Raw genomic sequence first — 13,051 nt, 5'->3', positions numbered from 1 at the left:
TTTTCGATCCTGATTAAGAATCTTAGTGTCTTAAGTTCATACTATTGTTTGTCCTTTGGACTACCACAGTAGTTCCTACTGGATTTCCATACCACTGGTCTGACTTCAGTTAAATCTAACCACAACCTGCTAAAGTTAAGGTCTTTAAAAGCAGAGAGCCTGTTCCTTAATGAAAACAATAAAAAAAATTTTTTTTTTTAAATTTCCCTTCTAAAATCCATCCTAATGTGGCTATAACCAACCTACTCTTCCAGCCACAGCTTCCTATATTCCAACCTACACTTCTATCTTCTACCATCACACACCCTATGTTCTAGTCACACTGAATTTCTGAGTGTTCCTGAAGATACCAGGCTGTTTCAAAACCATGTTCCTATAGGTAGTCTTTCCTCGCCTGGAAGACATAACTAAATTTCTCATATCCTTCAAAAATACACTCAAAACCCACTTCTTTCTGTGGAACTCTCCCAGTAACACCAAGCTTCCTATAGTCGTTAATACATCCGTCTCCTCCACTAAATTGATGTCCTTGGTGCAGGAAAAATAATTTATTTCAAACCTCCAATAGTTACCTCATTGCCTAAAACATAGCAAATTCTCAGTAAATGCTAGATGAATAAATCAGTGCAAAAGCCAGGCTATAACTAACAACTCTAATTTTTAGTATTTAATTATGCTATAAGAAAATATAAAATTATATATTACATACTCTGGGCTTTTGTTTCTATGTATTTCATTTATTTTTATAGATGTCACCATAAAACTCAATCTAGTGGGGAAGACTAAAATGAAAATAAGAAGTATGTATCTGAATTTCTCCTATAGTAATGGAGCAAAGAAAGGAAAACAAAGAATGTGATATCTAAATATTCTTGAAATATCTAGTATTCTTACTAGAGCCCTAGAAAGCTTGCTGGCTTTTAAGCAGTATAGGCAATTTAAGATGAAAAAAAACCAGACCCTCCATTCTTATGTTATGGTTCTTGATTAAATTTAATATAGTCAGGTGGAGGTCACAAGCAGGTCAAAGTATTCTGAAGTCTTAGTCTCCTCCCTGTTTTTCATCTTACAAACCAAAGATAATAAAAAAGACATACCTTCTGTTTTTTCTGTTTTGTTTTTTACTTTTATTTAATCCTTTTATATCTATAGAAATACATGTTGTGGAAGCTCAATTTAATCAGAGCACATTCATTTATTAAACTTTTCATTATTAAGGCTTTATCATCAAAAATTTATTACTCAAATATGAAATCTTGACAATACAGTGCAAAAACAATAATTTTTCCATACTGTCAGCTTAAAAGTTGCTCCTGTAATCACTGTACTGCACACTGATGATAAAGATGGTGATATTACCATTATGTTATGAAGTTTTCCTTTTTCTCTAATAAAAACTGGCTAAGATAAGGATTTAATCTTCTTGACTTGAAGATTTAGTGGATGGTGACAATGCAGTTTCACCGAAGCAATCTCATAAATTTCTTTAAAAAGATGTTTTCTGAATATTTTCAGAAGCAGACTTAAAACTATTAACCCCACTATTTAAAAAGTATTTTTGTATTCTTTCTGTTTTACATGGTCATTTGAGAAAAAATTGTCAATAAATAATGGATCTAGAAATGTTACAGTGAAGCCATGTAATTGACTTTCAAGGTAACAAAATTATTACTGAATTTTTACCTATATCTCAACTTTCACTGATGAGATACAGATAAATACAGAAAGATAGTGTTGTGTAAGAATAACTTGAATTTGTAAGTATTCTTATCAATTTATCAATCAGATATCAATTTGCTTATTACTTCTGCAGGTTCAAGCAAACAACCCACTTTCTCTGTGATAATAACTTGTTGTTTGCAAAGGCAATCTTTTTTTTAAACAAGTAGCTAATGAGTATCACTGTGTGCCAGGTATTGTGATAGATAATGGCAGAGATGATGCTAGTCTATATAGTGTTTATGAGTAAATTAGAGAAAAGCATCCTTTCTTTAAGACACTTTTATTTCCAGCTTTTAGATAATTGTCACAATATGCTAAGTTTTGTTAGTACAAGAAATTTTGCCAAAAGTTTTCAGGAAATCGTTATAGTAAATGTACTATTCTATGATTTAAAAGGTACCCCTTAGATGTGGCCCTCTTGCACAATGCACACTTCACAGTCTTATATTGTTGCCCTGGTGTTGGGGATATGCATGACCAGGAAAGGCCATAACCTCTGTTCCTATGGAATTTATAGTTTTGGAGGGATACCCGGCATATAACAAAGGAATCTGACCTAGACTCAGAGGTATGAGTAGACTTTACTGCTTAAGTATAGATCTAAAAAGATGTGTGGGAGTTAATTAGGAGATGGGGATAGGGGAGAACATTTCATGCAGAAAGACTATCAAGTACAGAGGCTCTGGGTTGGCTGCAAGCAGGGGGCATTTCAGAAATAAGAGGGAGGCTGAGCACAGAGAGCTAAAGAGAGAGTAATATGAAGAGTCTGGTAGGCCAGCGACCAAGCCATGCAAAACCTTATATGGTTTTATTTTTAAAGCCATGAAAAATCATTTGAAGATTTCAAGTAGAAGTGGTGAGAGGTGACAAAGGTGACATGATCAGATTTACATTTTGAAAAGATTACTTTAGCTTCAACATGAAAAACAAAGTTGGCCACTCAAAGTAGGAGGAGGATAGGGCCTCTGTTGCCTAGCTCTAGGGAGGTACCCCCTCACCTTGTATTGAGTTATATTCAATTATATAGTGAATGGCATACAAAGAGTACATTAACAGTGCACATTAATATAATGTGTATGGTGGCCCCTGGAGTTGTGCAATGTTGTGATGGTAGAGGGAGGCCAGTTAAAAGGCTATAGCAGGAATCTAGGTCAGAGATAAAGGTAGTTTGGGTAGAATGGTAGAGTTCAAATGGACAGATATGAGAGTCAAGGGAGATAGGCTTACTATCTCAATAGAATTACCTCAGTGTAAACAAAGTCATTTCAGTAAGTTAACTCAAATTTTATTGATTAATTTTGTAAAGATAAAGCTCCCATATTCTATGTTGATTAATCCTGGAAACTGATTAAAAACTTATCTATCTTCATCTTAATCATTTAAGGAAAGTTTATTTGTTATTGAGGAATAAAATCTCTTGCAAACTAGAAGGCTACCTCTAGACTTACACTGTCCTGTATGGTAGCCACTAGCTACAGATAGCTATTGAGCAATTGAAATGTGGCTAGACTGAATTGGGATGTGCTGTTAAATGTAAAATATATTCCAGAATTCAAAGATTTATTATGAAACTACCTGATCAATGAATCTCGATATCAATTGCATGTTAAAATGGTAATATTTGGGGTATACTGGATTAACTAAAATATATTAAAATTAATCTTGCCTTTTAATTTTTTCAAAACTTTCTTTAACGTGACTGATAAAAAATTTTAAATTACATATGTGTTCATATTATATTACTATAAGACAACATTGATCTAGTTTGCATAGAAGGAAAGGGTGGACTAGATGCCCGGAGTCATCAGATAGATAATTTAGTATCTTTAGATTTCATATGACAGATTCTGATTCCAAATTAGTTTCTTGTCCCAAAATTTTATTTATCATAATACTTACCACAATATGACTGTAAATGCTAGTCTTGGCAAGGGAAAGTATCGTTCTATCATCCAAACTAATAAGTTTTGGTCTAGGTTTGATTCTGGGGTCCATTTTTATAATTTCATCATCAAATTTCAAATCCTGGGACAATACTGATCCTTCTGATTTTTTTTTGCTTTCTTCTAGAATAATGTTGTTGAATGAAGAAAATAAAGAGTGAGGCTTGACCTGAAAAAATTATTAAAAATATTAAAACTTTGGTTGCTGTATTTATCATTTGAATGAGAAATAGGCTATGTAGAAAAAATTAATTAAGTTTTTTCAGTTACAAAGGAATATCTATGATGATCAAATCACATTAGGAAATCTATGAGAATAGATTAAAATCGTAGGCTAACAATATTCCCACTGAATATCCCTTAACACTGGCAAAAGATAATTTAAAAATATTTTATAACAGTGAAGAGGGCACCAACAAAAGACTAAACATTGTGACACATAAATCAGAAGAGACCGAATTGACAGAAAAATAGGAGCAGAAATGTAACCTGTAGCTAAAATATAGACAGAAGATAACCACTCTGAAAAGTAGATCCAAAGAAACCTGGTATTCAGAGTGAACAAGTAAAACAGCAGAAGATGTTGTAATTAAGTAATCAGGTAATTAGGTAATTATGGTAAGAACTGTGGATGGATAAGCAAGAACAACATGAACAAACAGAAATGGTTCTAAAAAAAAACACCCCAAAATGATACATAAGAGAATTTTTTAAGATCTGTGAGAATAAAGCATCTATCATAAAGCATCTATTACAGAAAAAATAGGGTTAAAACTTCAAAGTCAAATTAAAAACAATTAATGAAATAAAATATATTCAATAAATTCTGTGAAAAACCAAACAGATATGGCAGCAGATCAAACCGCAATGTGGAAACTAATATTGAGGAGATCTTCCAGAACATAGAAGTTTTTAAATGAAGATGTAAAAAATGAAATAAAAGTTACAAGACATGGAGGATCAATTCAGAACGACCAATGTTTTTAACTAATAAAGATTTCAGGGGGCTTGAAGAGAATAAAAAAGAAGGAATAATCAAGGAATTAAGAGAAGAAAACTTCCCAGGAGTGAAGAAAGAACTGAATCTTGAGATTGAAAGAGCTCATGAAGTGGCAAGCAGAAGAATGATGCAGCTAATGTCTTTGTTGACATCACTGAACAGTCACAACAGTCAGGAACTGCCCACCTCTCGACTTCTTATTATTTAAGTTATTCTATTTACTATTTGTCTGGGAGTCTAAATCTTTTGCTGTAAGCATACTTGGGTGATATAGTTCCGTTCATAATAACCATAAAATACAAGTGCCCAGAACTATACTTAACAAGAAATGTTTAAGACTTATGTGAATAAAACTGTAAGACATGACTTGAGTAAATGGAATAACTTATCATGTTCCTGGATCAGAGGCCCAATACCACACAGTATTTAGTTTGCTCTAAATTAAGTTTTAAATTCAGTACAATCTCAATCAAATCTTAATAGATTTTAAAATAGAACTTAATAAACTGATTCTAAATTTTATTTGAAAAAGAAAATGCTCAAGAATAGCCAAGAAATTTTTTTTTAATGAGTGAGGAGCAGGGGAAGGGAATTTGCCGTATCACACATCAAAACATGTCATCAAGGTTGTAATACCGAAAACAATGTGGTAAGGGTCCAAGATTAGACAGAGTTCGATGGAACAGAATAAAAGGATCTATAAATAGACTCTTTGTATATGAAAATAATTTTAAAGATAAAGATGATATTTTCAAATAGAGAAAAAAATGTTTGTCAAGTAGTTATCCATTTTTATGAAAAAAAATTTGATCACACTACCTCACACAATATAAAACAATTTCTAGATGGAACTAAAAAGCTAAAGGTTTTAGAACAACCTGTATAAGATTTGGAAGAAAATAAAGAAGACTATTATATAAATGCCTTCTGAAATGAGACAGAAAATAGAATCCATATCAGAAAAGATGGAAAGAGCAGATCTCTTAAAAATTAACTTGTAAATAACAAATTAAAATGACCAAGAAGTTTTTTTTGCTAGAAATAAAAATAAAAGGCAAGTGACCGAAATATTTGCAACATATATACAAAATAAAGGATTAATATTCAGAATGCATATAAGGATTTTTCCAATCAGTATGGAAAAGATAGAGTCCAACAGAAAATGGTCAAAGGATATAACAGGTAATTCATAAAACTACAAATAATTCATAGCATATGAAAGAATAAAACCTATCTTTTTTTGACCATCAGAGTGAGGCAAAAAAGATGAATATTATCTTGCATTGGTCAAGATGCAAAAAAACAAACACTGTCACACACTGTTGGAAATTTGTGAAATAGTCAAACCTCTGTGGAGAGTACTGGTAAAATCTTATCAAAATTTAAAATGCACATACCCTTTTACTATCCAATTCTTTTACAAATCTATGCAGCAGAGAAACTTCCATGTATGTATAAAGATGCACCTACAGTGATGTTCACTGAAATATTGTTTTAAATACTAATAAAACTGGAAACAACCCATATGTTTCATCAACAGGAAGAGTCAAATATATCAGAGCATTACTGAATAGTATGCAGCTACTGAAAGAATGAAGTATAGACCTTTATGTACTGAAATGAAAGTATGTCTGATATATATCGTTAAAGGCAAAAATCATCACAGAATACTTAGAACTTGATTCTGCAATGTAAAATGGTACATGTTGTTATATATGTAAATGCATAGAAAAAAGATTGAAAGCAAACGCACAAAGCTGTTAACAGTGGATGCCTCCATGACAGGGAGTGGCAGTGGGGTTGAAGTGAAAGCAGATTCTCATGTTTATTTTATAGTCTTCAATACAGTTTGAATCTTTTCCAGTGAGACTACAGCCATATATTACTCCTGTAATATATTTGCATAATTAAAATGTTTAGGTGTCATAATGATTTGTTTTTAAAATTAAGTATATATACATATATATATAAAATGACATAACATTATTAGACTTCAAATGACTGTTCTGTTCTCATTTAAGGAATTCTAGCTTTAAAAATACATTCATACCACTGTAATATATTCAAATTCAACGATGTATTCTGGCAAAACAAGGTCATGATCAAAGACAAACCACTTGCACTGCCGAAAGCTGCAATCACAGTTTCTTTGTCCCACTATAGAATCTAGAGTAAAATCAAAAACAAAAACAAGCAAAACACTACTTCAAAATTAAACATCATATATTTTTTTGTTTTATATAGGTTAATAAACAACAAATTCAGTAAGTTCCAAATATTGTTATTGTGAGATTTTTTTCTTATATTTTCCCACCACCCCATACAGTTTCTTACTTTCTAGTAGAAAGTAAGAATACCTTTTCACTACATAGACTAGTAGGGGTTAATTTTATTCCTATTATTTTCCTTTTCATACTTTTTCACTTTTCTATTCAGTGTGTGGCCATGTAGTTTTGACAAATGTCATACTCCAAAACATTTGTTGTTAAAAGTTGGGTGGTTTTTATCTTTTGAAATATATATTATATATCATAATAACACCTATGGTATTTATATGTATGCAAAATATAAAATAAAATTTTACAAAATATAATATTTATGCACAGATATATAAATGACATTGAAGTAGGGGATAAAAAAATGGAAGTTCATTAGTAGCTAGGAACGTTTTTTCATTAGTAGCTAGGAACATTTTGGAAAAGTATACAAACTATTTTAGGCAGAGGTTAAACTGTAGGCATCTGTAATAGATACAAACATCTTGTATTCAGAAAGATGAAAGCACATTTCATTTTATGGCAGACATACTTAGTAAATATTTTCGAGGAATGAACACTGAATTAACCATTGGATAGTTGGCTTGACTGATGGAATCCTGTTCACGAGCCTGAACACTCTGGCCAAGGAAAACCTTTGTAATGAGGAGGATGCCTAAGTTGAAAAAACAAATAATTTTAACAATAATTAATTTCAGTAATTTTCCAGTATCACCTTTCTTATTGGCTAGCCCCAGACCTGACTGTATATTCTGTAAAGGCAGAGATCCTAGCTATCTTGTTGCCATTGGATAGCACATCATATGTTGCTTGATCTAAAACAGGAGCTCAATAAATATTTGTTGAATAAATGAAATGGTTATAAAAGAGGATTCCTGTGATTATATCAAGCAAAGCTTCACAGAAAAGAATACAACAATTTAGCAATGTTTTTTATTAAGCAATTTAAAATAAGAAATTTGTCGTTATTGTTAACCATTGTAAAAATTCAATTCTGTTATCATCAACACCTAGCATGTGGCTTAGAGCACAGGATGCGTTCAATACACGTTTACTGAACAGATGAACATTTCTTTTCCCTTTGGATCTTAAGGAACCTTAATATCCATCAAATCCTAAAGATCACTAGTAGTCACTGAATCCTATAGAGTAACTTGTAATTACAATGCCTAAAACATTCGGATCACTTTTTTAAAACAACTACATATAAGTTATAAAATGTAAATTGGGAGAACCTCATTGTTTTGGAAAGCATACTCCAGAAGAATCCAGAAAAACACCATGAGGTATTTCTTAGGTTGATGGGAATGGAGAATGAGAAAAAAAGTAATTTTTTTTTTTCAAATAAAGAGTTCTTTCTAGATTCAATAATCTGCTTAATTTTCTGATTAACTGAATGAAAGACTATAAAAACAATTAAATCATCTAAGCAGAGCTATAGCCTGGAACCTAGAATATAACTCATATAAAAATATCATTCATATAAATAAAGTTAATGAAATTTCTGATTAGTTAGTCTTCAGTAGGTTGTATAGATGAGACCAAAAATTAGGTGTCCCTTATTCCCTGACCTGATCAGTTCTTCTTATTATACATTCTTTGTTACTATGCATTAAAACTTCATCTTTGTAGCTCTTGTAATTGTAATTTCATACTTATTTGCATAATTGTTAATGTTCATAAGCACTATAAAGGAGAAACTATGTTTAGTTTGCATTGTCTGTATCCCTATTACCTACCAAGTGCCTAACACACAGTAAGCATTCAAAAAATTCTTGTGGGACTCAAGAATGAACAGTGAAAGAGAGTGAGGCGAGAAAGGACATGATGAACTGGTCTTTTTCCCCAGTCTGTAGATACCAGGGAACCTCTCTTAGGAGTGTCCTAGAAAAACTAGACCATGTACCTTTATATATATTCAAAATGCAAGTAAACTACTCATGACTGAATAAATTAAATACCAAAAGTTTATCTTCCAAAAGACAACTTATAAAGCAATCGATACACTTCACAATTTGTCTTTAGCCAATTTTGGATTTTTAACCATGATTTCTTATTATCATTTTGATGATTAAGGACAAATAAAACCTGCCTTCCAGAGTGCTCTATATGATGATTAATGCATAAATGGGCCAAATTCTTTTCTCTGTCCTATGAATTTGGGGTGTGTAGTGTGTGTATAATATATATACACGTATGTGTATGTGTATATAAAGTTTATTTAGGACACGATGAACAAAAGCAGACTGTGAAAAGTGTTTATATCATACAAATTAGATTAAATATTAATAACAAATGAGTCCTATCCTATTAATGCTGACACACAATAATCACTCAGTAAATATTTGTTGACAACCTGACTAAATTAATGGATCAGAAAGTCATGTACCACTATGCTGGTAAATATTAAATAAAATGGGTTTCAGAAAATCTCCTAGGTTGATAAAACCAGTATCAAAAATGTTATTAAAATAATCAATGTATTTTAAGGCTTAGAACTTAAAAGTTCAGAAATACTGTATGTTTATATTACCATGTCTAAAGAGCTCATGCTCAAAAGAAATTTTCTTCTCATCCTTGTACTTTTGCTGTAGAAATTCAATTCTGGGACACTCACACACACTAAGGCTGTTAGCAAGAATCACAGCTTCTTTTCTGAGAGGCTGCTGTAATGAAAAGCCAAAGTCTGAGTATTTTTACAAAATTGACAATAGTTTAATGTCAATATAGATTGTTTATTATTTTATATTTATGTGTCTGTACAAAGAAAATGCAGGCCAGACTAACTGAAAAGAAGTAAATAACCTTCAGGTACAACTTCTTGTGTAAAACCATTCATATGTTTTAAATTTACATGCAAATAGGTGTATGAAAAGTGACAGAACAATATTTGTTTTTGTAAAAGCAGAGCCAAGACTGACAACATTGTGTGATGCAGGAGCTATAGTTTTACATATAGTCAATGATATTCCACTAGTAATCGTGCAAATTCCAGAAAGAAAATCCTGTGAGAATGAGATATTAATCAGTGAAGGTTCATATCTATACCTATAACTAATACTTATACCTATACCTATACCTATAACTAATACCTATGCCTATGCCTATGCCTATGCCTATGCTTTTCCCTATCCCTATCCTTATCCCTATCCCTGTATCCTAATATTATATCTGGTCTAATAATCTACATTGTTCTCCAGGTATTTCTTGCATTAATGCGTGGAAACCTTAGTTTGCATTGTGACTAGATTTGTTTCTCGAAAGTGTTTTATTAGAGATATTCATATTGCATGCTGTGAAAACAATTCTAAAAAGCAAACAAAAATCTCTATTTTTAACAGTAAAAAAAAAAAAAAAAAAACTAGAGCTAAGAGAGATTCTATAATCTATCCAAGGACAAAAGTAGACTTTGGCAACGTTATGATTTGAACTCAGTTCTACTCCTCCCTGTCACTATCTCAGTTTTGAAATTATTACTAGTTTAATGTTAGTAGCCAAATTTTCTAGAAATATATATTTTCTATAAATGCTGAATTGCCTATATATTTTTTTCTTATTTAAACCTGTTATGCAAAGAGGTTTTTAAAAAATAAATACTGAAATATGGCTCATAGGACCACAAATTCCATATCTCAGTAAATATAGCTTTATATTTCCAGTGAATATCACTAAATAGCCATGAGATACAAACTATTTGCACGGTATTGTAAGGCTATAGCATGGTCTTTGCTCTCAAATAAAAAAAGGAAAAATGGAAACTATACCCAATAATTAAAAATACGAGGCATCACACGACGTGTCAAATAAGATATGCTTTTTCAACTAAAGTGATTAAGAAGGAGTTTGTAGAGGTAATGGGATCATGGCTAGGCTTTGAAGATTAGACATAATTTCAAAGATCAGAAACTTTAAACTTAGCATGATGTTTTGAAGGTTCATCCATTTGTAGCATGTATCAGAGTTTTTATGGATGAATAATACTGCCTTACATGTATGTACATTTAGTTTATTCATCTGTTGATGGTCATTTGGGTTATTTCTACTTTTGAGTCATGTGAATAATGATGCTATGAACATTGCTATACAAGAACTTTTTATGCATGTCTAACTAAATCCCAACTCTTTGAAAGATACCGTTAGTTTCTTCATTTTACAGATAGGAAGAAACAGGCATAGAGTGGTGAAGTTCCATAGCTGGTGAGTAGGAAAGCCAGGATTCAAATGCATCAATGTTTTCCTTTCATGTGTGCCATAATTTGAAAAAGGTTAGGAAACACTACTCTGTACCAGTTCTACAGCTGCCTCATCAAGAGGGTAGAGGACTGAGAAAAGTTGACTGGATATTTTGGAGCTCAGGAGTGACCAGAGATAAAGCAATATCATCATCGAGGTGGGGAAAATAAGTAGAGAATAAAGAAATGGTGACAATAAAAGGAAGGAGAAAAATAGAATGATAGCTAGACAGCACGGCAGTGTTAATTGATATTTTTTTCAAGATGGAGAGGACCTTGGAGAGTTTAAAACAGATTAAAGAAATAGGTTTCAAGATCAACAAAAGGATCACAGCATAAAAAATAAAATTTTTTATTAGAAAAATTAGTTATGCAGATAATTAATGGACTTATTCTTATACAACCCAAAGAACAAAGATGCTATACTTTCTATGCTAACACTAAGCTTTCTGTGAAACAGACTTTTTTTTATAAATATGGATAAAAGGATTAAGAATCAAACCATGCTTAACCAGTGGCAGAGCTTTACTCATTAAGAAGAGAGCATTATTCTCAATGACATTTTATGCTACCTTGCTTATTTCACTGTCTTTGAATCCTGTTTCAAGTATTTGTAGCAGATGCTTTTTCTTCACTTTAACTTCAGGATCAAAAACATAAAAAAGGCATTCCAGCATCTTTTGATACCTCCTTAAGAAAAGAGACAAAAAAATTTAAGAATTGATTTCAAAAAAGCTTAGCCATAGATAAGATGACTGTATGTTCTGCTGAGGATATTTCCCACTTACATTGGATGTTCCCATGTCATTATTAATTCTCCACTCCCCCTCAGTCTCAAAAAGTGTGGATAAACTATGAGCTCATCCTAGTCAAGGGAGATGCATGAAAAGGAAATATTGACTAAGAAGTTATACTTTCGATATTGTAGACTTTTAAAACAGAAAGACTTTTACAGAATAAAATCAGACGTAAAAATATTCCTTATGGAATTTAACTTCTTACTCTGAATTGTGCATATCTTCATTGTCCAAAAGCTTTTGGAATTTATTTTCAAAGTTTAGTCTCAGAATACGGTTGTTAACTTTGATGACACGTTTTACTTTCACTCCTGTAATACCATATGCTCTGAAGTCCCATGTACAAAAACGTGATAGAATTAATTCATAGCAGGAATTAAACCTATATGGGGATACAGAATATACACAAAAGAAATAACAGATTTTTCTTAAAATATTGAAGACACAAAGTTACATATGATAGAAAATAACCCATATTTTATGTTTTTTGCTAAAGATACATTGTCACATAGTAGCCTTATTTTGGTCCAAACTGGGCATACTTATTCAATCAATAAGACATGTTAAACTTTGAACCATAAAAATAATAGTCTTTTATTAATTATTATATATATTTGTTTTGACTAAAAGATGTTGGTTGAGCAGTCACATTTCTGAAACACTGTCTTGTTTCTTGCTTTCTTCTTATTGGCTGCTCCTTCATGATTTTCTTTAATGCTTCTTTTTCATCTGACAGTGACTCCTAAATGTTGGATTGCTCCAGGATTATGTCTTTGGCCTTCCTCTTACTTCCATGAATACCATCCCTATGTAATTTCATCTAGTCCTTTGGCAATGTTAAAAATATTTTATATATATATCTCCCAACATTTTATTTCTAGACTTTATGTCCACCCAACTTAGCTGGATATACTCAGATCGGATATATCCAACTACTTACTCGGTATGTTCACTTGCAGATATAATAGGCCTCTCAAACTTAACTCATCCAACGCCTGCTCCTAACCCTGTTCCTCCTGAGTATTTTCCATCTCAGTATATGGCACCACCATCTAACTGGTAGCTTAGGTTAAAACCCCAA

General features: G+C 31.8%; 1 protein-coding gene across 1 annotated transcript in view; it reads right to left on the bottom strand.

Annotated features, from left to right (window-relative positions):
- Positions 1-13,051, bottom strand: part of LRRC9 (leucine rich repeat containing 9) — an 80,386-nt gene that overhangs the window by 48,480 nt on the left and 18,855 nt on the right. The window contains exons 10-15 of the mRNA XM_025049086.1: positions 12,176-12,352; positions 11,746-11,863; positions 9,475-9,607; positions 7,474-7,596; positions 6,716-6,831; positions 3,622-3,834 (exon numbers count right to left, since the gene is read on the bottom strand). Of these exons, the coding sequence (XP_024904854.1) occupies positions 3,622-3,834; positions 6,716-6,831; positions 7,474-7,596; positions 9,475-9,607; positions 11,746-11,863; positions 12,176-12,352 (880 nt within the window). The remainder of the gene's footprint in view (positions 1-3,621; positions 3,835-6,715; positions 6,832-7,473; positions 7,597-9,474; positions 9,608-11,745; positions 11,864-12,175; positions 12,353-13,051) is intronic.

Source organism: Pteropus alecto, unplaced genomic scaffold, assembly GCF_000325575.1.
Source record: "Pteropus alecto unplaced genomic scaffold, ASM32557v1 scaffold276, whole genome shotgun sequence".
NCBI lineage: Eukaryota > Metazoa > Chordata > Mammalia > Chiroptera > Pteropodidae > Pteropus > Pteropus alecto.
The sequence above is the reverse complement of the archived record's forward strand: the minus strand, read 5'-3'. Positions and strand labels throughout refer to the sequence as shown.